At 38.7% G+C, this 23,561-nt stretch overlaps 2 protein-coding genes across 3 annotated transcripts in view; both read left to right on the forward strand.

Annotated features, from left to right (window-relative positions):
- Positions 1-23,561, forward strand: part of NRG4 (neuregulin 4) — a 171,720-nt gene that overhangs the window by 117,855 nt on the left and 30,304 nt on the right. The window contains exons 3-4 of one of the 2 annotated variants that reach the window (XM_032417992.1): positions 8,621-8,700; positions 9,182-9,247. In XM_032417992.1, coding sequence (XP_032273883.1) covers positions 8,621-8,700; positions 9,182-9,228 — 127 coding nt within the window. In that variant the 3' untranslated portion in view covers positions 9,229-9,247. Of the gene's footprint in view, positions 1-8,620; positions 8,702-9,181; positions 9,248-23,561 lie in introns of those variants that run through there. The other variant, XR_004301063.1, reaches the window with a different exon arrangement.
- LOC116640770 (ATP synthase F(0) complex subunit C2, mitochondrial-like) lies at positions 20,628-21,669 on the forward strand. Its single transcript, XM_032417993.1, has one exon. The coding sequence runs from the start codon at positions 20,926-20,928 to the stop codon at positions 21,277-21,279; it is 354 nt and encodes a 117-aa protein (XP_032273884.1). The 5' UTR covers positions 20,628-20,925; the 3' UTR covers positions 21,280-21,669.

Raw genomic sequence — 23,561 nt, forward strand, 5'->3', positions numbered from 1 at the left:
TGTGTGCTAGAGGGGAAAGAAGCTTTGAAGGCTGTCATACTTGCATTGATCTATCTGACCAGAATGAGTTGCGTAGTCTTACTCAGTTGCAAGGGGTGTTAGGAAATGCAATTTGCTACCATATGCCTGTAAGATGGAGAGCTAAAATACATATCTAACATAATAAAGGATTTATTAGGAAATCTAATATTCATTCCACTGGGAATTGTAGAGTGATTTTTTTTAATCCATAGAACTTTAATATTGCTGTAGTAGTCCAAAACTGAAAGTCCTCTGCTAACCACTGAGTTGTGAAGAACAGGTGTTCAATGCCACTAAGCAACAGAGTTTCAGAGGAGACCTTCTAAGTCACAGTAGCCCTGTGGGCTTGAGCCAGAATTTAGCAATATTTCTAGTGTGAAGTACCCTATAGTAGGCTAAGCAATACCTTTTTGGTAGAAAGTATAGATAAGAGAAGGAAAAGAATATATAAGGAGAAGTGGTAATGAATGAAAGGGCAAAAGGAACCTGCAATCACAAATATTATATGGGTTTGCATCATGAATTTGCAGTGTGAATGTCGGTTTGGGGGGTTTGGGTGCCGAGAATGTAAAATAGTCTAGGTTTGTAGTGCTCCCAGGTGGTTGACAGGAGCACATGCGAATTAATGCTTAAAGAACCCACTTTCATTCTGTATCTAGAAAAATATCTCACAGTATAAAAAGATTACCAAACAGAAAAGAAAAGAGGCACTATAAATTAGAACACACAAAAGAGGGAAGTAGAGAGGGAGGCAAGATGGCAGAGGAATAGGGGACCCCGTTTCAACTGGTCCCCTGAATTTAGCTGGATATCTATCAAACCATTTTGAACACCCATGAAATCAGCCTGAGATGTAAGAGTATATATCTGGAGATCTACAAGCAGAAAAGCGACTGCTTTTTGCAAGGTAGGACATATGGAGTCGTGAATCTGTGGGGAGATATCAGAAAGATAAACAGAAAGGGGAGGGAGCCTCCATAAGCTGGCTCCTGGAAAGTGATATAACACTGGAGCACAAAATCGGAACCCTTAGAAATCTGCTCTAGTGAGAGACATCCCTCTCTGAAAGGGGCTCTGGAAATGAAAAGGCAGAATTCTAGGTGGGGAATTATGGCCTCTGGATCTGAGGAGTCACAGAGTGAACTCGGTGCCTGAACCGTAGACTACCCAAGCAGTGGAGCCGGGAAGCAGCTTATGGTCAGTGAAGGCATGAGGGGACTCTCAGCTCAGGTCACCATAAACCGCGAGCTGGGCCAGTCAGTAAATCGCTCTTTTCCTGAGCAGCCTGAAAAGGACTGGAACCTAGGGACCGTATACCATCCCCTAGGAGAGGTGAAACAGCTGTGTCTGCGACTAGGCAAAAGCTCGCAGGGTGATAGTGGCCTGGAAAGGACATTAGGGTGGCACCCAGACATGATCCAGGAGCTTTGGGTGCGTGCATGAGCCCACAGCCACTTGCGGTTTTAGAGTCACAAAGGGCTCTTGGTTTTTGGTGCGGTTTTTAGTGCATACAGAAGTGGAGACTGCTGTTTTTGGTGCATACAGAAGTGGAGACTGTTTGTCCTGGAGGGTTTATTAAAGAGGGTAGACTGATCTTCCTGCTCTGGGCCAGAGGTCTCGGCACAGCCATTTTTGCTCTGATCCTTTTGAAGAGGCTTGGAAAACTTCCAGATAACAAAAGCCACACAGAGGACCAGTTTGCACTGAGCCCGTCCCCCTGACAGGGGGTGGGACAACTCCGCCCAGGCAGGGATACCTGAGAAACAGCATGGCAGGCCCCTCTCCCAGAAGACAGACTGGAAGAACAAGTGGACGACGAGCCTATGGAGCCTACAAGTCTGTAAAATTCCAATGCCGGGGAAAATAGTATATTGAGCTCCAGGTGTTGCTTCATGACTCATTTATTTTTCAGGTAAAATTCTCCTTTTGTTTCTTCTTTTTCTTATGCTTTTTCTCCTTTTTTTCTTTTTACTATCTTCCCATTTCAACTAGATACTTATTATACCAACTTATATTTCATAGTCGCTTTTTAACTTACATTTTTTCACATCTACATGTTATAGATATATGTTTCATTTTAGTACTTTTTTCACTATATAAGTTTTATTTTCCTTGCAATTTGGGGATGTAGTATCTTCTAACACACAGACATAATTCACCTAGGAGTACCCTGCTTTGTCCACACTTCAAGAATATTGTCTCTCTTCTCCTTCCCCCATTTTAAAATATTTTAATTTTATTCTTGTGTTTCATTTTGGCTTGCTTTGTTTTTCTGTGGTGGCTACCGACCACTCCAGATTTTTCTAGGGTGCATCTTGCTTGGGTCATGGTTGATATTTTGGACTCTCTTCATTTGCCCAACCAGTGATCTCTGACCAGAATGACTAGAAGGAGGAACTCACAAAAAAAAAAAAAAAGAACCTGAGGGGGTGTTCTCTGCCACAGAGCTAATCGATATGGATATAAGCAAGATGTCAGAGATAGAATTCAAAATAGCAATCATAAAGTTAATAGCTAGGCTTGAAAAAAGCATAAATGACAATATAGAATCTCTAAGGCCGGAAATGAGATCTAATCAGGCCAAACTTAAAAATGCTATGAATGAGATGCAGTCTAAACTAGATACTCTTAACAGCTCGGGTCAATGAGGTGGAAGAGAGAATAAGTGATCTAGAAGACAGGCTGATGGAAGGGAAGGAAATTGAAGAAAAGAGAGAAAAACAACTCATAACACATGCAGAGAGACTTACAGAATTTAAAGCTACATTGAAAAGGGTAGAGAGAGCACTAGAAGATATATTTGAGCAAATCATAGCTGAGAACTTCCATAATCTGGGGAAGGAAACAAGCATTCACGTCCAAGAGGCAGAGAGGACCCCTCCCCAAATCAATAGAAATAGATCCACACCCCGACATATAATAGTGAAGCTTGCAAATCTTTAGAGCCAAAGAAGCTATCCTGAGAACAGCTAGGGGGAAGAGATTTCTTACATACGGAAGGAGGAACTTCAGAATAACATCAGATCTGTCCACAGACACCTGAGAGGCTAGAAAGGGCTGGCAAGATATATTCAGGGTACTAAATGAAAGAACATGCAGCCAAGAATACTTCAGCAAGGCTGTCATTCAGAATGGAAGGAGAGAGGAAGAGTTTCCAGGACAGACAGAACCTCAAAGAATATGACCACAAAACCAGCCCTGCAAGAAATATTAAAGGGGATACTGTAAGTGAAGGAAAACCCCAAGGGAAACAGAGACCAGAAAGTAACAGAGACAATCTACAGAAAAAATGACTTTACAGGTAATACAATGGCACTAAATTCATATCTTTCAGTAGTTACTCTGAATGTAAATGGGCTGAATGCTCCAATCAAAAGACACAGGGTATCAGATTGGATAAAAAAAGCAGGACCCATTCATATGCTGTCTACAAGAGACTCATTTTGAACCTAAAGACACCTCCAGATTGAAAGTGAAGGGATGTAGAAAATGTACCATGCCAATGGACCTCAAAAGAAAGCTGGGGTAGCAATTCTCATATCAGACAAATTAGATTTTAAACCAAAGACTGTAATAAGAGATGTAGAGGGACAGTATATCATACTTAAAGGGTCTATCCAACAAGAAGATACAACAATTGTAAATATCTATGCCCCCAACATGGGAGCAGCCAATTATATAAACCAATTAATAACCAAAATAAAGAAACATAATAATATATTAATAGTAGGAGACCTCAACACTCCACTCATAGCAATGGACAGATTAAGCAGAAGATCAACAAAGAAACAAGAGCTTTGAATGACACATTGGACCAGATGGACTTCGTAGATATGTAGAGAACATTCCATCCTAAAACAACAGAACACTCTTCTCGAGTGCACATGGAACTTTCTCCAGAATAGATCACATACTGGGTCACAAATCAGGTCTCAACCAATACCAAAAGATTGAGATTATTCCCTGCATGTTTTCAGATGACAATGCTTTTGAAATTGGAATTCAATCACAAGAAGAAATTTGGAAGGAAGTCAAACACTTGGAGGTTAAAGAGAATCCGGCTAAAGGATGAATGGGTCAACCCGGAAATTAAAGAACTTAAACAATTCATTAAAACCAATGACAATGAAAATACATTGCTTCAAAACCTATAGGATACTGCAAAGGCGGTCCTAAGAGGGCAGTACATAGCCATCCAAGCCTCTCTCAAAAAATTAGAAAAATCCCAAATCACAAGCTAACCTTACACCTAAAGGACCCAGAGAAAACAGCAAATAAAACCTAAACCCAGTAGGAGAAGAGAAACAATAAAGTTTAGAGCAGAGATCAATGAAATAGAAACAAGAAGAACCATAGAACAAAACTAGAAGCTGGTTCTTTGAATTAATACAATCGATAAACCTCTAGCCAGACTTATCTGAAAGAAAAGAGAAAGAATCCAAATTAATGAAATCATGAATGAAAGGGGATAAATCACAACCAATACCAAAGAATTAGAGACAATTGTTAGAACTTATTACCAGCACCTATATGCCAGCAAATTAGGCAATCTGGAAGAAATGGATGCATTGCTGGAATCTTATAAACTACCAAGATTGAAACAGGAAGAAATTTGCCATCTGAACAGACCCATAACCAGCAAGGAAATTGAAGCAGTAATCAAAAACCTCCCAACAAACAAGAGCTCAGGGCTAGATGGCTTCCCAGGGGAATTCTACCAAACATTTAAAGAAGAAATAATCCCTGTTCTGCTGAGGCTGTTTCAAAAACTAGAAATAGAAGGAAAACTTCCAAACACTTTCTGTGAGGCCAGGATTACCCTGATACCAAAACCATAGACCCCACCAAAAAGGAGAATTACAGACCAATATCCCTGATGAATATGGATGCCAAAATTCTCAACAAGATCCTAGCCAATAGGATCCAACAATACATTAAGAGGATTATTCACCACGACCAGGTGGGATTTATTCCTGGGATGCAAGGGTGGTTCAATTCGCTAATCAATCTACTTGATAGATCACAGTAACAAAAGAAGAGACAAGAACCACATGATCCTCTCAATTGATGCAGAAAAAGCATTTGACAAAACACAGCATCCTTTTCTGATTAAAACTTTTCAAAGTATAGGGGTAGAGGGAACATACCTCAATTTCATAATAACCATCTCTGAAAAGCCCACAGCGAATATCATTTTCTGTGGGGAAAAACTGAGAGCTTTTCCTTTATGGTCAGGAATGTGACAGGGATGCCCACTGTCACCACTATTGTTCAACATAGTACTAGAATTCCTAGCCTCAGCAATCAGACACGAAAAGAAATAAAAGGCATTCAAATTGGCAATGAAGAAATCAAACTCTCTCTTCACAGATGACATGATACTTTATGTGGAAAACCCAAAAGACCCCACCCCCAAATTACTAGAACTCATACAGCAATTCAGCAACATAGCAGGATACAAAAATCAATGCACAGAAATCGGTTGCATTTCTATACATTAACAATGTAAGAGAGAAATTAAGTAATTGATTCCATTTACAATAGCTCCAAAAAGCGTAAGATATCTCGGAATAAACCTAACCAAAGAGGTGAAGGATCTATACTCTAGAAACTACAGAACATTTATGAAAGAAATTGAGGAAGACACAAAGAGGTGGAAAAACATTCCATGCTTATGGATTGGAAGAATAACATTGTGACAATGTCTATACTCCCTAGAGCAATCTACACATTCAATGCAATCCCTATCAAAATACCATCAACTTTTTTCACAGAGCTGGAACAAACAATCCTAAAATTTGAATGGAACCAGAAAAGACCCCGAATCGCCAGGGGAATGTTGAAAAAGAAAACTAAAGTTGGGGGCATCACAATGCCTGACTTCAAACTGTATTAAAAAGCTGTGATCATCAAGACAGCATGGTATTGGGACAAAATCAGACACATAGATCAATGGAACAGAATAGAGACCCCAGAAATGGACCCACAACTCTATGGTCAACTAGTCTTCGACAAAACAGGAAGGCATATCTAATGAAAAAAAAAACAGTCTCTTCAATAAATGGTGCTGGGAAAATTGGACAGCCACATGCAGAAGAATGAAATTGGACCATTCTCTTACACCATACACAAAGATAAACTCAAAATGGATGAAAGACCTCATTGTGAGAGAGGAATCCATCAAAATCCTAGAGGAGAACATAGACAGTAACCTCTTTGACATTGACCACAGCAACTTCTTTCAAGACACATCTCCAAAGGCAAGGGAAACAAACGCAAAAATGAACTTTTGGGACTTCAAGATAAAAAGCTTCTGCACAGCAAAGGAAACAGTCAACAAAACAAAGAGGCAATCCACGGAATGGGAGTGGATATTTGCAAATGACACTACAGATAAAGGGCTGATATCCAAGATTTATAAAGAACTTTTCAAATTTAACACTCAAAAAACAAATAATGCAGTCAAGAAATGGGCAGAAGACATGAGCAGACACTTCTCCAAAGAAGACATACAGATGGCTAACAGACACATGAAAAAATGTTCATCATCATTAGCCATCAGGGAAATCCAAATCAAAACCACATTGAGGTACTACCTTACACCAGTTAAATGGCAAAGATTGAGAAGGCAAGAAACATCAAATGTTAGGTTGTGGAGAAAGGGGAACCCTCTTACACTGTTGGTGGGAATGCAAGTTGGTACAGCCACTTTGGAAAACAGTGTGGAGGTTCCTCAAAAAAGATAGAGCTACCCTATAACCCAGCAATTGCACTACTGGGTATTTACCCCAAAGACAGATGTAGTGAAAAGAGGGCCATATGCACCCCAGTGTTCATAACAGCCATGTCCGCAATAGCGAAACTGTGGAAATAGCCCAGATGCCCTTCCACAGATGAATGGATAAAGAAGATGTGGTCCATTTATACAATAGAATATTACTCAGCTGTCAGAAAGGATGCATACCCAACTTTTACATTAACGTGGATGGGACTGGAGGAGATTATGCTGAAATAAGTCAAGGAGAGAAAGTCAGTTATATATCACTTATTTGTGGAACATAAGGAATAGCATGGAGGACATTAGGAGAAGGAAGGGGAAAATGAAGGGGAGAAATTGGAGGTGGAGACACACCATAAGAGACTATGGACTCTGAGAAACAAACTGAGGGTTTTAGAGGGGAGGGGGGTGGGGGGATGGGTTAGCCTGGTGATGGATATTAAGGAGGGCAGGTATTGCATGGAGCACTGGGTGTTATATGCAAACAATGAATCATGGAACACTACATCAAAAACTAATGATGTACTGTATGGTGACTAACATAACATAATAAAATTAAATTAAAAAAAAGAGTAACATCCTTGAACAATTTTCAGATAGGGTTGCAGTATGTTTGAAATTGTGTATTTTCCATTTTTGAATGAGAACATAGAGTAATTTTTACATGATAATATGGGCAGACACATGGGTCTGAACAATGCCAAGAGCATAATTAATTTGAAAATGAGTTGGTATTGCTTATAGAATCTACATTTAAGATTTGGGCTCATATGTACTGACCAAGTGAACTGTATTTGTCAGAAAAGTGGTGCTTTCAAGAATGAAACCAAGTCCATTTACTATAATAGTTTTTGTTTCCATTAGTGGTTGTGATTGCATTAACTATGGGCCTTTTGAAATTTAGTAACTAATTAGTGCCATCTTTAAATGATGTCCAAAATGATACCTCACAAATGCTGAAATCTAGGCTAGAATCAATAGTGTTTCATGAGGAGGAACCAGGGTAGTTTTAGAAGACACATTTCATTCTGCTGTTGCAAAATGGTTTTGAATTCGTTTTCATTATTATAAGGTAATTCTCTAGTCACTGAGATTTTGAAAAAAATTAAAGCAAGTTTACATTCCCAAAGCTTGTTTAACAGTAAAAGTAGTTTTTAAAAAACTGTCATGATCATCTGAATACAATTATAACTATATTAATTGGCCAGATGACCAAAAAGATGGATGCAAAATTAGTTTTGTAAATGCCATTAATAGAATAGTGAGTAAACCCATCCCACCTCACAAGGGTCCCAACTAATAATGAAAAACCTCTTTAAAAAGGGCAGGGATGCCTGGGTGGCTCAGTCAGTTGAGTGTCTGCCTTCCACTCAGGTCATGATCCTGTGGTACTGGGATCAGGCTCCTTGCTCAGTGGGGAGTCTGTTTCTCCTTCTCCCTCTGCCTGCTTCTCATGCTGCTTGTGCTCTCTCTGTCGAATGAATAAAATCTTAGAAAAAGAACATTTAAAAAAATAAGAATAAAAAGGGCAAAAACATTACACTAAACATTTAAACATTACAAAAACATTACATTAGTAACAAAAGCACTCTTATTTTAAAGGAGAAGAACTAAGTACATCATCAGCATCTGAAGTCCCTGTAAATACCTACCTTCTTTGGTGGATTTGTTAAATAATGGGGCATAGTTTTAAGGCAGCCTTGTCAATTTCAGGTAGTTCTTGAGAAGAATATGAACCTCCCAATATTCAAGTTTAAACTTCTTTCTACTTTTCCACTTACCTACTTTTTATTTGTGTGTTTCTTTCCTTTTTACTGTCAGGAAGGGCCACCTTCAGAGGGCCAATTCTGTCCAGTATGATATAAACCTGGTAGAGACAAGCAGTACTGGTGCCCACCACAGTAAGTAAATTCAAAATAAAATGCTCAATTTAAAGCCCTGGATGAGATTGTTGTTTTACATGTGGGGATTTGGATTTAACCAAAAGGTTGACCCAAGAAAATTTTTGTATGGGCTTTGACATCAACATGGATTTCTTATTAGCAACATGACACTAGTCATCGTTCTTCTTTTTTCCCCAGAGAAAACCATGTTATCTCAATATGTGAAATTATGTTGTTAGCTATAATGTGTTACACATACTGTAACGGGTTAGTTTCTCCAGAAGTAATTTGAAGTGGACTGGTATATATAGAGGAGGAGCATTTTTTCCTGTAAGGATAGGCAAATATTTGGGAAACTTGGAGACCAATTAATGTTTGAAAAGTATCTTGAGACTTCTATTTCTGGCCAAGATGGAGTGGCAGGGATTGAATTTACCTCCTACTTTAAACAGCAAAAGAAATAAAATGGATATAATACATGAATGGTTATAATACACAGGTTTTCAAGACACTGGACATCAGGAAACAAAGGATCATGATCCCTGAGAGATGGGAAACAGAAGAGGTGAGCCAGTGATTGCCTCAGGTTATTGCTTTGAAAGAGTTTATAGGATGTGGCACCGGGTGGGGGAACCGAGGCTGAACTTGGTAGACTCCCTGAGTTGAAAAGATAAAACTGCATCTAGATGGTCAGTGAACAGAATATTAGACAAAATAGCTGCACAGAGAGAATTCCAGAGATCTTCAGTTCAAGTATTCAGCTGTTAGTCAGTACATATATAGTAGGAAAATACTTGAGGTTAGGGACAGAAGTACTTGAAAGGATTCGAGGAGTCCCGTACTCACACAGGGCTGGGAAAAATATCTGTTCCCAGTAATAAAACTAAAAAATCCAGTTATTCATGGGCATTAGGTAGAGTACAGAGAAGAGTATTTCCCCAGTAGAGGGGAATAATTGACCCTACATTAAGCACTGTTCCAGTGCTGCCTAACAAACCTTAAAAGTGAGAACTGAGTCAATTTGTTTCTAAATAACTGCATCCCAGATTAATGTTCAATAAGGCAAAAAAAAAAAAAAAAAACCCAGTACCCAACAGGTACAATTCATTGCCTTGCATCCAGTCAAAAATTACCAACCTGTTGGTTTAACATAACAATGTGATACACCACAATAACAGAATGAAAGATAAAAACCACATGGTCATCTTGATAGATGCAGAAAAAGTAGTTGACAAAGTTCAACATCCATTAATGATAAAAACTCTGAACAAAATAGGTATAGAGGAAATTTCCTCAACATAATAAAGGCTATTTATGAAAATTCCACATCTAGCATCATTATCAATGGGAAAAATTGAAATTATTGTCTCTTGTACTTTTCCAGTTCAAGGCAAAGATGCTCACTCTCACACTGGAGGTACTAGAAGAGCAACCAGACCTGATGTTTCTTTTAAAATGGCATCCAATAAAAAAGGAATAAGTTAAATTACCTCTGTTTACAGATGACATGATTCTATATGTAAAAAACCCTAAATACTCCATTAAAAAACTGTTAGAAGTAATAAATGGCCTCAGTAAAGTTGCAGAATACAAAACTCAACATATAAAATCAGTTGCAATTCTTTATGCCAACAGCGATCTATCTGAAAAAGAAGGAAATCAAAACAATCCTATCTATAACATCATCAAAATGATTACTTAGAAATAATTTTATCTTTTTAAAAAATTTATTTTAAAAATTATGTTAGTCCCCATACAGTACATCATTAGTTTTTGATGTAGTGTTCCATGATTCATTATTTGTGTATGATACCTAGTGCCCATTACAACATATGCCCTCCTTAATACCCATCACCAGGCTACTTCATCCCTCCACCCCCCTCCCCGCTGAAACCCTCAGATTGTTTCCTGGAGTCCATAGTCTCTCATGGTTCATCTTTCCCTCCGATTCCCACCCTCCCCTTGCTTCAGTTTTCCCTTCCTTCTCCTAATGTCCTCCATGCTATTCCTTATGTTCCGTATATGAGTGAAACCATATGATAATTGTCTTTCTCTGCTTGACTTATTTCACTTAGTATAATCCCCTCCAGATCCATCCATGTCGATGCAAATGGTAGGTATTCATCCTTTCTGATGGCTGAGTAATACTGCATTGTATATATGAACCACATCTTCTTTATCCATTCATCTATTGAAGGATCCCCCTATCTCCTTCCACAGTTTGGCTATTGTGGACATTGCTGCTATGAACATTGGGGTGCAAGTGCCCCTTCTTGTCACTATATCTGTATCTTTGGGGTTAATACCTAATAGTGCAATTGCTGGGATCTAGGGTAGCTCTATTTTTAACCTCCATACTGTTTTCCAGAGTGGCTATACCAACTTGCCTTCCCACCAACAGTGTAAGAGGGTTCCCCTTTCTCCACATCCTCACCAACACTTGTTGTTCCCTGTCTTCTTAATTTTTGCCATTCTAACTGGTATAAGGTGGTATCTCAATGTGGTTTTGATTTGTATGTCCCTAATGGCTAGTGATGTGGAGCATTTTTTCATGTGTCTGTTGGCCATTTGTATGTCTTCTTTGGAGAAGTGTCTGTTCATGTCTTCTGCCCATTTCTTGACTGCATTATTTGTTTTTTGGGTGTTGAGTTTGTGAAGTTCTTTATAAATCTTGGATATCAGCCCTTTATCTGTAGTGTCACTTGCAAATATCTTCTCCCATTCTGTGTGTTGCCTTTGTTTTGTTAACTGTTTCCTTTGCTGTGCAGAAGCTTTTTATCTTGAAGTCCCAAAAGTTCATTTTTTGCGTTTGTTTCCCTTGCCTTTGGAGATGTGTCTTGAAAGAAGTTGCTGTGGCCAATGTCAAAGAGGTTACTGCCTATGTTCTTCTCTAGGATTTTGATGGATTCCTCTCTCACATTGAAGTCTTTCATCCATTTTGAGTTTATCTTTGTGTATGGTGTAAGAGAATGGCCCGGTTCCATTCTTCTGCATGTGGCTGTCCAATTTTCCCAGCACCATTTATTGAAGAGACTGTCTTTTTTTCCATTAGATAGGCCTTCCTGTTTTGTCGAAGATTAGTTGACCATAGAGTTGAGGGTCCATTTCTTGAGACTGTATTCTGTTCCATTGATCTATGTGTCTGATTTTGTGCCAATACCATGCTGTCTTGGTGATCACAGCTTTGTAATATAGCATGAAGTCAGGCAACGTGATGCCCCCAGCTTTGTTTTTCTTTTTCAATCTTTCCTTGTAGATTCAGGGTCTTCTCGTTCCATACAAATTTTAGGATTGTTTGTTTTAGCACTTTGAAAAATGCCAATTGAGTTTTAATAGGGATGGTGTTGAAAGTACAGATTGCTGTGGGCAGCATAGACATTTTAATAATGTTTATTCTTCCGATCCATGAGCATTGAATGTTTTTCCATCTTTTTGTGTCTTCTTCAATTTCTTTCATAAGTGTTCTGTAGTTTCTAGAGTATAGATCCTTTACCTCTTTGGTTAGGTTTATTCCTAGGTATCTTATGATATTTGGTGGTATTGTAAATGGAGTCGATTCCCTAATTTCTCTTTCTACAGTTACATTGTTAGTGTATAGAAATGCACCTGATTTCTGTGCATTGATTTTGTATCCTGCCACATTCCTGAATTGCTGTATGAGTTCTAGTAATTTGGGGGTGGAGTCTTTGGGTTTTCCACATAAAGTATCATGTCATCTATGAAAGAAAGAGAGTTTGACTTCTTCTTTGCCAGTTTGAATACCTTTTATTTCTTTTTGTTTTCCGATTGCTGTTGCTAGGACTTCCAGTACTATGTTGAACAATAATGGCGAGAGTGGGCATCCTTGTTGTGTTCCTGATCTTAAAGGAAAAGCTCTTAGCTTTTCCCCCATTGAGAATGATGTTCGTTGTGGGCTTTTCAGAGATGGCTGTTATGAAATTGAGGAATGTTCCCTCTATTCATATACTCTGAAAATTTTTAATCAGGAAAGGATGCTGTACTTTGTCAAATGCTTTTTATGCATCAATTGAGAGGATCATGTGGTTCTTGTCCTTTTTTTTATTAATGTGTTCTATCACATTGATTGATTTGTGAATGTTGAACCACACTTGCATCCCAGGAATAAATCCCACCTGGTCATGATGCATAAGCCTTTTAATGTACTGTTGGATCCTATTGGCTAGGATCTTGTTGAGAATTTTGGCATCCATATTCATCAGGGATATTGGTCTGTAATTCTCCTTTTTGATGGGGTCTTTGCCTGGTTTTGGATCAGGGTAATGCTGGCCTCATAGAATGAGTTTGGAAGTTTTCCTTCTGTTTCTATTTTTTTGAAACAGCTTTGGAGAATAGGTATTATTTCTTCTTTAAATGTTTGGTAGAATTCCCCTGGGAAGGCATCTGGCCCTGGACTCTTGTTTTTTGGGAGGTTTTTGATCACTGCTTCAATTTCATTACTGGCTATTGGTCTATTCAGATGGTAAATTTCTTCCTGTTTCGGTCTTGGTAGCCAGGAAGGCTCATCCATTTCTTCCAGGTTGCTTCATTTATTGGCATATAGTTGCTGATAATAATTTCTAGTTGTTTCTATTTCCTTGGTGTTAGTCGTGATCTCTCCCCATTCTTTCATGATTTTATTAATTTGGGTCCTTTCTCTTTTCTTTTGGATAAGTCTGACCAATGGTTTATCGATCTTATTAATTCTCTCAAAAAACCAGCTTCTAGTTTCATTGATTTGCTCAACTGTTTTTCTGGTTTCTATTTCATTGATCTCTGTTCTAATCTTTATTATTTCTCTTCTCCTGCTTGGTTTAGGTTTTATTTGCTGTTCTTTCTCCAGTTCCTTTAGGTGTATGGTTAGCTTGTGCATTCAGGATTTTTATACTTTTTGAGTGAGGCTTGGATGGCTATGTATTTCCCCCTTAGGACCACTTTGCAGTATCCCATAGGTTTTGTACCAAATGTTTTTTCGTTCTCATTGTTTAAGTTCTTCTTTAATTTCCTGGTTGACCCAAACATTCTTATGCAGGATGGTCTTTAGCTTCCAAGTGTTTGGATTGCTTCCAAATTTTTTCTTGTGATTGAGTTCCAGTTTCAAAGCATTGTCATCTGAAAATATGCAGGGAATAATTTCGGTCTTTTGGTATCTGTTGAGACCTGCTTTGTGACCCAGTATGTGATCTATTCTGGAGAAAGTTTCATGTGCGCTCGAGAAGAATGACCGTTCTGTTGTATTAGGGTAGAATGTTCTGTATATATCTCTGAAGTCCATCTGGTCCAATGTGTCATTCAAAGCTCTTGTTTCTTTGTTGATCTTCTGCTTAGATGATCTGTCCATTGCTGTGAGTGGAGTGTTGAAGTCTCCTACTATTAAAGTATTATTATCAATATGATTTTTTTTTTTTTTTTTGGTTTACCTTTGTCTTATGTAGTTGGCTGCTCCCATGTTGGAGGCATAGATATTTAGATTGTTATATCTTCTTATTGGATAGACCTTTTAAGAATGATACAGTGTCTGTCTGTATCTCTTACTACAGTCTTTTTTTTTTTTAAGGTTTTATTTATTTATTTGACAGAGAGAGACAACGTGAGAGAAAGAACACAAGCAGGGGGAGTGGGAGAGGGAGAAGCAGGCTTCCCGCTGAGCAGGGAGCCTGATTTGGGGCTCAATCCCAGGACCCTGGGATCATGACCTGAGCCAAAGGCAGACGCTTAATGACTGAACCACCCAGGCGCCCCTCTTACTACAGTCTTTAGCTTAAAATCTAATTTGTCTGATATGAGAATTGCTACCCCAGCTTTCTTTTGAGGTCCTTTGGCATGAAAAATGTTTCTCACTTTCCGTCTGGATGTATCTTTAGGTTCAAAATGAGAAAACATAACTTATCTTTTATGATAATAATCATAAAGATATGATTTTAGTGCTGTCATGTTTTCCGTGAAATCCCTGTTTCTATAGATTGTCTCTGTAAATTTCTGGTCCATATTACTCTTCGGGTCTTTCTTCTTTTATAGAATCCCCCTTAATATTTCTTGCAGGGCCAGCTTGGTGGTCACATATTCTTTCAGTTTCTGCTGGTCCTCAAAGTTCTTTGTCTTTCCATCCATTCTGATGCCTGCATGGTCTTCTCATTTAGTACCCTGAATATGTCTTGCCGCCCTTTCTGGCTTGCCAGGTCTCTGGACAGGTTTGTCATTATTCTGATGTTCCTACCTATGTATGTAAGAAATCTCTTCCCCCAGCTGCTTTCAGGATTACTTCCTTGGTTCTAAGATTTGCAAGTTGTACAATTATATGTCGGGGCACTGATTTATTCACATTGATCTTGGGAGGGGTCCTCTCTGCCACTTGGACACGAATGCTTGTTTTCTTCCCCAGATTAGGAAAGTTCTCAGCTACAATTTGCTCAAATATATCTTCTAGACCTCTCTCCCTCTCCATCCCCTCAGGGATCCCAATAATTCTGACATTGGAACATTTCATCGTGTCATTAATCTCTCTCAGTTTGATCCCTTGGGCTTTAAGCTGTTTTTCCCATGCCTCCTCAGTTTCCTTCTTTTCTATCATCTTATCTTTAGCTCATTAATTTGTTCTTCTGCGTTGTTTACCCTGGCAGTCAGAGTATCCAGTTTTTTGTTTTTTTTTTTAAGATTTTATTTATTTATTTTAGGGAGAGTGCACACACAAGCCGGGGAGGGGAGAGGGAGAAGCAGACTCCCTGCGGATCAGGCAGCCCGATATGGGACTTGATCCCAGGACCCTGGGATCACGACCTGAGCTGAAGGCAGATGCTTAACTGACTGAGCCACCCAGGCGTCCCCAGAGTATCCAGTTTAGACTGCGTCTCATTCATAGCATTTTTAAGTTCAGCCTGATTAGATCTCATTTCTGCCCTTGGAGATTCTATATTATTGCTAATGGTTTTCTCAAGGCTAGATATCTACTTCATAATTGCTACTCTGAAGTCTAACTCTGACATCTTGCCTATATCCATATCCATTAGGTATGTGACAGAGGCCATAGTCTCTGATTCTTTTCTTTTTTGGGGGGGTTCCTCCTCTTAGTCATTCTGTTGAGGGGTGGTTGAGGGAATGTACAGAGTCCAAAGTATTAGCCATGACCGAAGCAAGATGCACCTGTTTTATAGGGACCCTATGGTTGTCGTCCTCTTGTTCTTCCAGCCTGTCTTCTGGGGGAGGGGCCTGCCACAATTTTACTGAGGCAACCCTGCTTGGGCAGAGTTTCCCTAGGGCTCAGTGAAAACCGTTTTTTTGTGCTTCTGTTCTCTGGTGGCTTTCCCTGGCAGCTTTCCGTGTCTCTTCTGAGAGTCAAAGCACAAATGACCGCACCCAAGCCTCTGTCCCAGAGCAGAGAAATCGTAGTCTGTTCTTCACTGGGCTCCCGAGGACATACAGTCTCTGTTTCTGTCTGTGCTGCCAAAACTGCAGCCTCCCTGATTGTGTTCCCCACGGCAGCTCTTCCAGAGTTCGATCCCTGGGCTGGGCATGTCTCTGCCCTTTGTGCTTCTAAAACCGTGAGCCAGCCCCGGTTCACACATGTGCACCCGTAGTTCTTGGATCCTGTCTGGGGGCTGGACTAAAGTCCTTTCTCCACTGCTACCAGTCTGTGAGTCTGTGCCTGGTCCCCAGCATGGGACGCTTTTGCACTCCAGTGTTATATCACCTTCCCAGCTCCAGCTTATTGTGTCTCCCTCCCCCTTCTGTTTATCTTCTGATATCTGCCCACAGAGTCATGGCTCTGCCCTTCATACCTCGAGACCACAGGAGATTTTCTGCTTGTAGAGATCCAGATATATATTCTTAACATCTCAGGCTGATTTCTTGGGTGTTCAGAATGGTTTGGTAGATACCCAGCGAAATTCAGGGGACCAGTTGAAATAGGGTCCCCTACTCCTCCACCATCTTCTGTGCTCTGTGAGAAATAATTTTAAACAAGGAGGTCAAAGATCTGTACATTGAAAACTATAAAACATTTATAACAAATCCAAAACACAAAAAAATTGGAAGATTTCCCATGTTCATGGATGAGAAAAATTAATATTAAAATGTCCATACTGCCCAAAATGATTTAATGCAATTACTATCAAAATTTCAATGGCATTTTTCACAGAAGTAGAAAACAATTCTAAAATTTGTATGGAAGCACAGAAGACCCTGAATAGGCAAAGCAATCTTGAGAAAGCAGAGGAAGGTTGGAAGCATTACACTTTCTGCCTTTAAATTAATTTACAAAGCTATTATAATTAAAACAGACACACAGACCAATGTAGCAGAATCAAGAGCCCAGATATAAATCAAGCACGTATAGTCAATGAATTTTTTTCAAAGTCTTTATTCAAATTCCTGTTAGTTAAAATACAGTGTAATATCAGTTTCAGGTGTACAATATAGTGATTCAACACTTACATCCAGTACCTGGTGCTTATCACAACAAGGGCTCTCTTTAATCCCCATCACCTATTTAACCCATCCTGCCCACCCACCTCCCCTCTCTCTGGCAATCCTCAGTTCTCTATAGTTAAGAGTCTGTTTCTTGGTTTGCCTCTTATCTCTCTTATCTCTATGATCGTTTCTTTTGTTTCTTAAATTCCACATATGAGTGTAATCATATTGTATTTATCTTTCTGTGACTGACTTCTTTTGCTTAGCATACTTTCCAGCTCTATCTGCATTGTTGCAAATGGCAAGATTTCATAATTTTTTATAGCTAATATTCCATTATAAATTTTATATATATATATATACACACACATACATACATACATATATATATACATACCACTTTTTTATCCATTCTTCAGTCGATGGACACTTAGGCTGTTTCCATAATTTGGCTATTGTAGATAATGCTGCTATAAACATTGGGGTGCATCTATCCCTTTGAATTAGTGCCTTTGTATTCTTTGGGTAAATATCTAGTCGTACAATTGGTGGATTGTAGGGTAGTTCTATTTTAAACTTTTTTTTTTAGAAATGGGGAAGGGGCAGAGGGAGAGGCAGAGAATCTTAAGCAGGGTCCACACCCAGTGCAGAGCCCAACATGGGGCTTAATCTCACAACCCTGAGATCATGACCTGAGCTGAAATCAAGAGTCAGATGCTTAACCAACTAAGCCACTCAGGTGACCTGTAGTTTTTTTTAACGTTCTGAGGAACCCCCATAATGTTTTCCACAGTGGCTGCACCAGTTTGCATTCCCACCAACTGTGCAGGAGGGTCCCCCTTTGTCCACATTCTCACCAACACCTGTTTTTTCTTGTGTTTTTTTTTTTTTAATTTAAATTCAATTAGCCAACCTATAGTACATCATTAGGTTCAGATATAGAGTTCAGTAATTCATCAGTTGCATATAACACCCAGTCCTCATCACATCATGTGTCCTCCTTAATGCCCATCACCCAATTACCCCATCCTCCCATCCACCTCTCCTCAAGCAACCCTCAGTTTGTTTCCCAGAGTCAAGAGTCTCTCATGGTTTGTCTCCCTCTCTGATTTCTTCCCAATTTTCCCTCCCTTCCCCTATCATCCTCTGTGCTGTTTCTTATATTCCACATATGAGTGAAATCATAAGATAATTGTCTTTTTCTGATTGACTTATTTCACTTAGCATAATACCCTCCAGTTCCAACCACGTCAGTGTAAATGGTAAGTATTCATCCTTTCTAATGGCTGAGTAATATTCCATTGTATATATGAACCACATCTTCTTTATCCATTCATCTGTTGAAAGACATCTCAGTTTCTTCCACAGTTTGGCTATTGTGGACATTGCTGCTAAACATCAGGGTGCGGGTGCCCCTTTGGATCACTACATTTGTATCTTTGGTAGTGCAAATACCTAGTAGTGCAATTGCTGGGTCATTAGGGTAGCTCTATTTTTAACTTCTTGAGGAACCTCCATACTGTTTTCCGGAGTGGCTGTATCTTGTGTTGTTAAATTTACCCATTTTGACAGGTGTAAGTTGATATCTTGTTGTTGTTTTGATTTATATTTCCCTGATGATGAGTGATGTTGAGCATCTTTTTATGTGTCTCTTGGCTCTCTGTATGTCTTCTTTGGAAAAATGTCTATTCATGTCTTCTATCCTTTTTTAAATTGGATTATTTGTTTTTTGGTTGTAGAGTTTTATAAGGTCTTTATATATTTTGGATAGTAATCCTTTATCAGATATGTCATTTCAGATATCTGTTCCCATTCTGTATGTTGCCTTTTAGTTTTGTTGTTTGTTTCCTTTGCTGTGTAGAAGAAGCTTTTTATTTTGATGAAGTCCCTATAGTTTATATTTGCTTTTGTTTCCCTTGCCTCAGGAGACATATCTAGGAATGAGTTGCCATGGCCTATGTCAAAGAGGCTACTGCCTATGATCTCCACTAGGATTTTTATGATTTTAGGTCTCACATTTAGGTCTTTAATCTACTTTTAGTTTATTTTTATGTATTGTGTAAGAAAGTGGTCTAGTTTCATTGTTTTACATGATGTTGTCCAGTTTTCCCAAAACCATTTGTTGAAGAGACTATTTTTTTTCCATTGGATATTCTTCCCTGCTTTCTTAAAGATTAATTGACCATATATTTGTGTGTTTATTTCTGGGTTTTCTATTCTGTTCTATTTTTTTTTTTTTTTAAATATTTTATTTATTTATTTGACAGAGAGAGAGACAGTGATAGAGGGAACACAAGCGAGGGGAGTGGGAGAGGGAGAAGCAGGCTTCCCACTGAGCAGGGAGCCAGACATGGGGCTCGATCCCAGGACCCTGGGATCATGACCTGAGCTGAAGGCAGACGCTTAACGACTGAGCCACCCAGGCACCCCTCTATTCTGTTCTATTGATCTATGTGTCCTTTTTTTGTGCCAGTACCATACTGTTTTTTTGTGTTTTTTTTAAGATTTTATTTATTTTTCAACAGAGGGAGAGAGACAGCGAGAGAGGGAACACAAGCAGGGGGAGTGGGAGAGGGAGAAGCAGGCTTCCCGCTGAGCAGGGAGCCCGATGTGGGACTTGATCCCAGGACCCTGGGATCATGACCTGAGCCGAAGGCAGATGCTTAACAACTGAGCCACCCAGGCGCCCGCCAGTACCGTACTGTTTTGATCACTACAGCTTTGTAATATAAGTTGCAGTCCAGAATTGTGATGCCACCAGCTTTGCTTTTGTTTTTCAAGGTTGCTTTGGTTATTTGGGGTCTTTTGTTTCCATATGAATTTTAGGATCGTTTCTTCTAGCTCTGTGAAAAATGCGGGTGGTAATTTGATGGGGATTACATTAATTGTGTAGATTGCTTTGGCTAGTGTAGATATTTTAACAGTATTTGTTCTTCTGATCCATGAGCATGGAATATCTTTCCATTTGTTTGTTTCATCTTCAGTTTCTTGCATTAGTGCTTTATAGTTTTCAGAGTACAGGTCTTTCACCTGTTTGGTTAGATTTATTCCTAGGTATCCTAGGTATCTTATTGTTGTTTGTACAGTTGTAAATGGGGTTGATTCCTTAATTTCTCTTCCTGCTTCTTCTTATTTCTCTTTCTTTCTTTCTTTCTTTCTTTCTTTCTTTCTTTCTTTCTTTCTTTCTTTCTTTCTTTTTTGAAAGAGAAAGAGCATGCGAGCTTGGGAGAGGGGCAGAGGGAGAGAAAGAGAGAGAATCTTAAGCAGGCTCCATGCTGATGTGAGGCTTGAGATCATGACCTGAGCTGAAATCAAGAGTGAGACACTTAACTGACTGAGCCACACAGGCATCCCATCTGCTGCTTCATTATTGGTGTATAGAAATGCTACAGATCTCTGTATGTTGATTTTCTATCCTGCAACTTTACTGAATTCATGTATCAATTCTAGCAATTTTTTTTGGTGGAGTCTTTTGGGTTTCTATATAGAGTATCATGGGATTGACACATCAGATTAAAAGTTTCTGCACAACAAATGAAACAGTCAACACTATGAGAATACAACATAAGGAGTGGGAGAAAAGATTTGCAAGCCATACATCTGATAAGGGGTTAAACCCCACATTCTACAACTCAATAGCAAAAAATCACGTAATCCAATTTAAAAATGGTGTCCTTCAACATGCTTAGTTCTTCTGTCTGTGAGGAAAATGTATGGGGAATGCCATTTTTGTCCCTATTATTGTAGATTAATAAAACATTAAAATAACTGTATCTCTCTGTCTTTGCTGCACAAGGAGAAGCTCTCCTGCCACAGCCCCTCATCCCCTGAAAATGCACAATGTTTTTCTCCACTCCCTTCTTGGTCAGGAGCACCTCTCAGCTGTTGAGTCGATCACTGTCTTCAGCAGTACTAAAACTACCAGAGACACTGACATATGAGAGCTTCAGCATGTTGGCAGCCGCATATACCCTGACCTCACTTATACCTAGGCACAGTTTCCAAATCAGTACCATTTCACGGGACATTGACACAGCAGCCAAGTTCACTGGGGCTAGGGCTGCCCTGGTAGGAATGACTGGCTCTAGGGCTAGAATTGGGACTGTGTTTGGGAGTTTCATTATTGATTATACCAGGAACCCTTCTCTGAAGCAACAGCTCTTCCCCCACACCATTTTGTCTTTGTCTTCTTAGAGGCCATGAGGTTCTTTTGCCTGATGGTGGCCTTTCTCATCCTCTTCACCATGTGAAGGAGCCACCTCCACCTCTTATAGGTCTTTTTCCTATGTTTCATCTGCTTTGCATGGTCCTTTTCTTGTACCTCCCCCAGCCAAGTGGGGAAAGTGGTTGGCTTAGGGAAAACAAATACTGTATTCATAAGAAATAATAAAATAATAACTGTTTATGAAATAGTCATGCATAGGGATTTAAATGTAGGACTGCTTATGAGTTTATCACAGGTGTTTTGTTTTAAGAGGTTTAAATATGATTCTTCTCTCTCCTTACTGAGTGTCATAAAACTAATTGCATCTTAATACAGAGCCCATGAAGGAGACCAAAAACAAAATAAAACAAAACAAAACTTTCCAGACTTAATCCAGTTTTTTTCCCCTTTGTAAATGTGACAAAAAAAAAAAGTGTGCAAAGATCCTGACTAGACATTTTTTTTTTTTTAAGAAGACATATGAATGGCTGACAGGTGTATGAAAGGTGCTCAACATCACTAATCATGAGGGAAATGCAAATCAAAACCACAGTGAGATATCATACCTATTTGGATGGCTATTATAAAAAGATAAAAGATATGTGTTGTTGAGGATGTGGAGAAAAGGGGACCCTTGTACACTGTTAGTGAGAATGTAAATTGGCTCCATCATTATGGAAAACATTATGAAGTCTCCTCAAAAAATTAAAAATAGGACTGTAGTGTAATGCAGCAATTCTTCTGGGTATGTATGCAAAAGGAAATGAAATCAATACCTCAAGGGATGGCTGTGCTCCTGCGTTTATTGCATCATTATTCACAATACTCAAGATATGAAAAAAAAACAAACCCTAAGTTTCCATTGACAGATGAATGGATAAAGAAATAGTAGCATATATATACATGGAACATTATTCAGCCTTTAAAAAGAAGTTCCTGCCATTTATGACAACTTGGATAGACCTGGAGGACATGTGCTAACTAAAATAAGCCAGCCAGGAAGAAAAATAGTACATGATCTCACTTACATGTAAAATATACAAAAAAAGTTGCATACATGCAAAGAGTAGAAGAATGGTAATTACCAGGGGTGAGGAGGTTGGGGAAATAAGGAGATGTTGGTCAAAGGGTAAAAAGTTGCAGTTGTAGGATAAATAAGTTGAGAAGTCTAATATACAAGTATGATGACTGTAGTTATTAATACTGTATTTTATATTGGAAGATTGCTAAGGTATAGATTTCAGGTGATATCACCACAAAGAAAAAATGCTAACTGTGTGAGGAGATGAATGTATAATTAGCTTGACTTTAGTAATCATTTTCCTACATATATGCATATCAAAATATGCTGTATTATCTTAAATATATGAATTTTTTATTAAAAATAAATGTAATACAGTCAAGGATAACTTAAAAAGAAAATGAGCAACCTGCAAAGAAGTAGGAAATGTGTTCAAAATAAGAAAAATTAATAAATTGAAACTGATCCAGAACTATTACAAATCTTAGAATTAGCAGGCAAGTGCATTAAACAGTTATTATAAATGTATCCCGTGTATTCAAAAGTTAAGTGGGGATATGGAAGATATACATTTAGAAAAATTAAATTGAACTTCCAGAGATGAAAATAGTGAATGGTATTATCATCAGATTACACACTATAAAAGAAAAGATTGGTGGACTTGAATATACAGTAATAGACTATTAAAATTTTTTTTAAAAGATTGTATTTATTTATGTGTCAGAGAGAGCACGAGCACAAGCTGGGGGGGGGGCAGCAGGCAGAGTGAGAAGCAGGCTCCCAGGGAGCCTGATGCAGGACTTGATCCCAGGACCCTGGGATCATGACCTGAGCCAAAGGCAGATGGTTAACCAACTGAGCCACCCAGGCGTCCAAAACTATTAAAAAATTTTTAATGAAAAGAACATTATGTGATGCTATGTAACAACTTTAGGTGGCATAATATAGGGCTAATTGGATTTGCTGAGGAGATAAGAGACAAGAGGGGATAGAAAAATATTTGCCAAAAGGTGTGAAAGACCTATGAACTGAAAACTAAAATATTGTTGATAGAAGTGAAAGCAAGAGCTAAATAAATGGTGTGATATACTGTGTTCATGATTTTGTAAAACTCAATATTGTTAAGGTGTCAGTTCTCAAATTGACCTAAAGATGCAATGTTATACCAATCAAAATCCTGGCAAGTGTGTGTTTGTAGAAATTGACAAACTAATTATAAAATTCCTATGGAAATGCAAAGGATCTAGAATT

Source organism: Phoca vitulina, unplaced genomic scaffold (genome assembly GCF_004348235.1).
Source record: "Phoca vitulina isolate PV1807 unplaced genomic scaffold, GSC_HSeal_1.0 scaffold20, whole genome shotgun sequence".
NCBI classification, from domain to species: Eukaryota; Metazoa; Chordata; class Mammalia; order Carnivora; family Phocidae; genus Phoca; species Phoca vitulina.

Coding starts and splice junctions, on each gene's coding strand:
- LOC116640770 (XM_032417993.1), top strand. CDS start 20,926: ATGTTTTTCTCCACTCCCTTCTTGGTCAGGAGCACCTCTCAGCTGTTG.